This window comes from Myotis davidii, unplaced genomic scaffold, assembly GCF_000327345.1.
Source record: "Myotis davidii unplaced genomic scaffold, ASM32734v1 scaffold949, whole genome shotgun sequence".
NCBI lineage: Eukaryota > Metazoa > Chordata > Mammalia > Chiroptera > Vespertilionidae > Myotis > Myotis davidii.
In genome coordinates this window covers 37,390-39,016 of record NW_006300364.1, presented here as the reverse complement: position 1 = coordinate 39,016, position 1,627 = coordinate 37,390, and the positions used below count along the sequence as shown (strand labels likewise).

The 1,627-nt window shown below is 42.5% G+C and overlaps 1 protein-coding gene across 1 annotated transcript in view; it reads left to right on the top strand.

The window, feature by feature from the left end:
* LOC102763862 (olfactory receptor 7A10-like) overlaps positions 1-1,627 on the top strand; it is a 22,413-nt gene that overhangs the window by 9,752 nt on the left and 11,034 nt on the right. Inside the window, exon 2 of the mRNA XM_006776753.1 lies at positions 1,254-1,278. Within this exon, the coding sequence (XP_006776816.1) occupies positions 1,254-1,278 (25 nt within the window). The remainder of the gene's footprint in view (positions 1-1,253; positions 1,279-1,627) is intronic.

Here is a 1,627-nt window from a genome sequence, read left to right as displayed (position 1 = left end):
AATGTGGGAGCCTGAGTATGCAAATTAACCACCATCTTTTACCTTCTATAATTGAAACATTGTATCTTTTGGGGTTGTTGCTTCAGGAGCTCAGAGCCCCGCAGCTGCAGATGGGGAACCTTGGCTTCCTCCATCGCTGGGGCAACCAAGCCTCCTGTCTCAGCTGCCTGGCTGCCTGCCACCATCTTGGTTGGCATTTAATTTGCATATCACCCTGATTAGCCAATGGGAACCATGTCGGAGGTATGCTTAATTACCATGTTTGTCTTTTATTACATTACATTCTTTTTCATGTGACGTATACCCCAGAGTGAAAGAAGATCCTGTGAAATGTATGTCTCATGAACTAGTGTCGTAAGGTAATATTTCAAGAAATATATTGGTCCTTGATCTTTCTAATCAATGGAAACATAGTTGAATAGACACCATGATAAAAATAAAGAACTGGGGTGGGTGGGGACTGGAGAGCAGGCTGAACTGCTGACCTCTCAGAGAGAGAGAGAGGCAGGGGGGATCAGCAGCCACTTCAGGCTGCTAGCCAGGCCTGAGACCTCAGATTACCATCTCTAATTGGTCTTCCATCAGTTAATTATCAGCAATTACTTTAATGTTCACTTCTCCTTTTAGCATCATAAATCAGTCATTAATTAGTTAATCAGGCAAACAGACAACCATAGGCTGGTGCCTGTCCAGAGACCTCAGATACATGTGCTTTGAAGCTCTCTGACCCTTTCCTGTAGTAGCTACTGGACCTCTGGATTCACCTGATTGAGAACTCTGAGGGGAATGTCCCCATGGGAAAGCCCAAACTCCTGGATGGCTGATGATGGAGACTGAAGCTCTCTGCCCAAACAAGACAGCAGGAAGGGGGCACGCACAGGTTTCCTAGACAAACTTAGTATTCCAAAAGCAACAACAGGTTCCATCCAGCCCAAGGTCACACACATGCTGAGAGACTGGAGATGAAGAGATATTTACAGCTCTCTCTGTCTGCTCATTAGATATATTTCTGTCTTGTTACTCCAACTTCTAATCACCTGATTTCCCTGTGGGTTTGGACGGAAGGGAATGTTTTCCTGGAGATTCTGTGTTCCCAAAAGACCAGCTTAGGATTCAAGTGATTCCAGTGTCTAGTAGTTCTTCCTGATAACATTTGTTGGGTTTCAGAGGACTAACATCCCAGCACCTTACCTTAGCCTTGATTTAAAATTTTTCCAAACTTAAGACTGAGGATGTAGTATGGATTAGAAAACTTGAATCCCCAAATATTGACTTGTGGTAGGGATACAGAAAATTGCTATTTTTCTTTTCAACAAGGGGGAGAGATAAATTTCTTTGATATAATCTTTGAATGTTACACAATGGGCTTCATGACACATTAGCCAAAAGAATTTGGCATTTCATCTTATATCACAAGTTAAGAGCTGTCATTTAGTCCCTCCCTGTGAAATATTTGTTAGTTATAAGAAACTTTTTTAGATTATTTTACACTCTCATCTAAGCTTGGAATAGGAAAGTAAATAGACTCTTCCCTGTAGCCTCCAGGAGAAATGTAGCCCTGCAAACATCCTGGTATTAGCCCACTGACCCATTTCCTGTTTCTGACCTCAGGAACTGTAAGAGCATC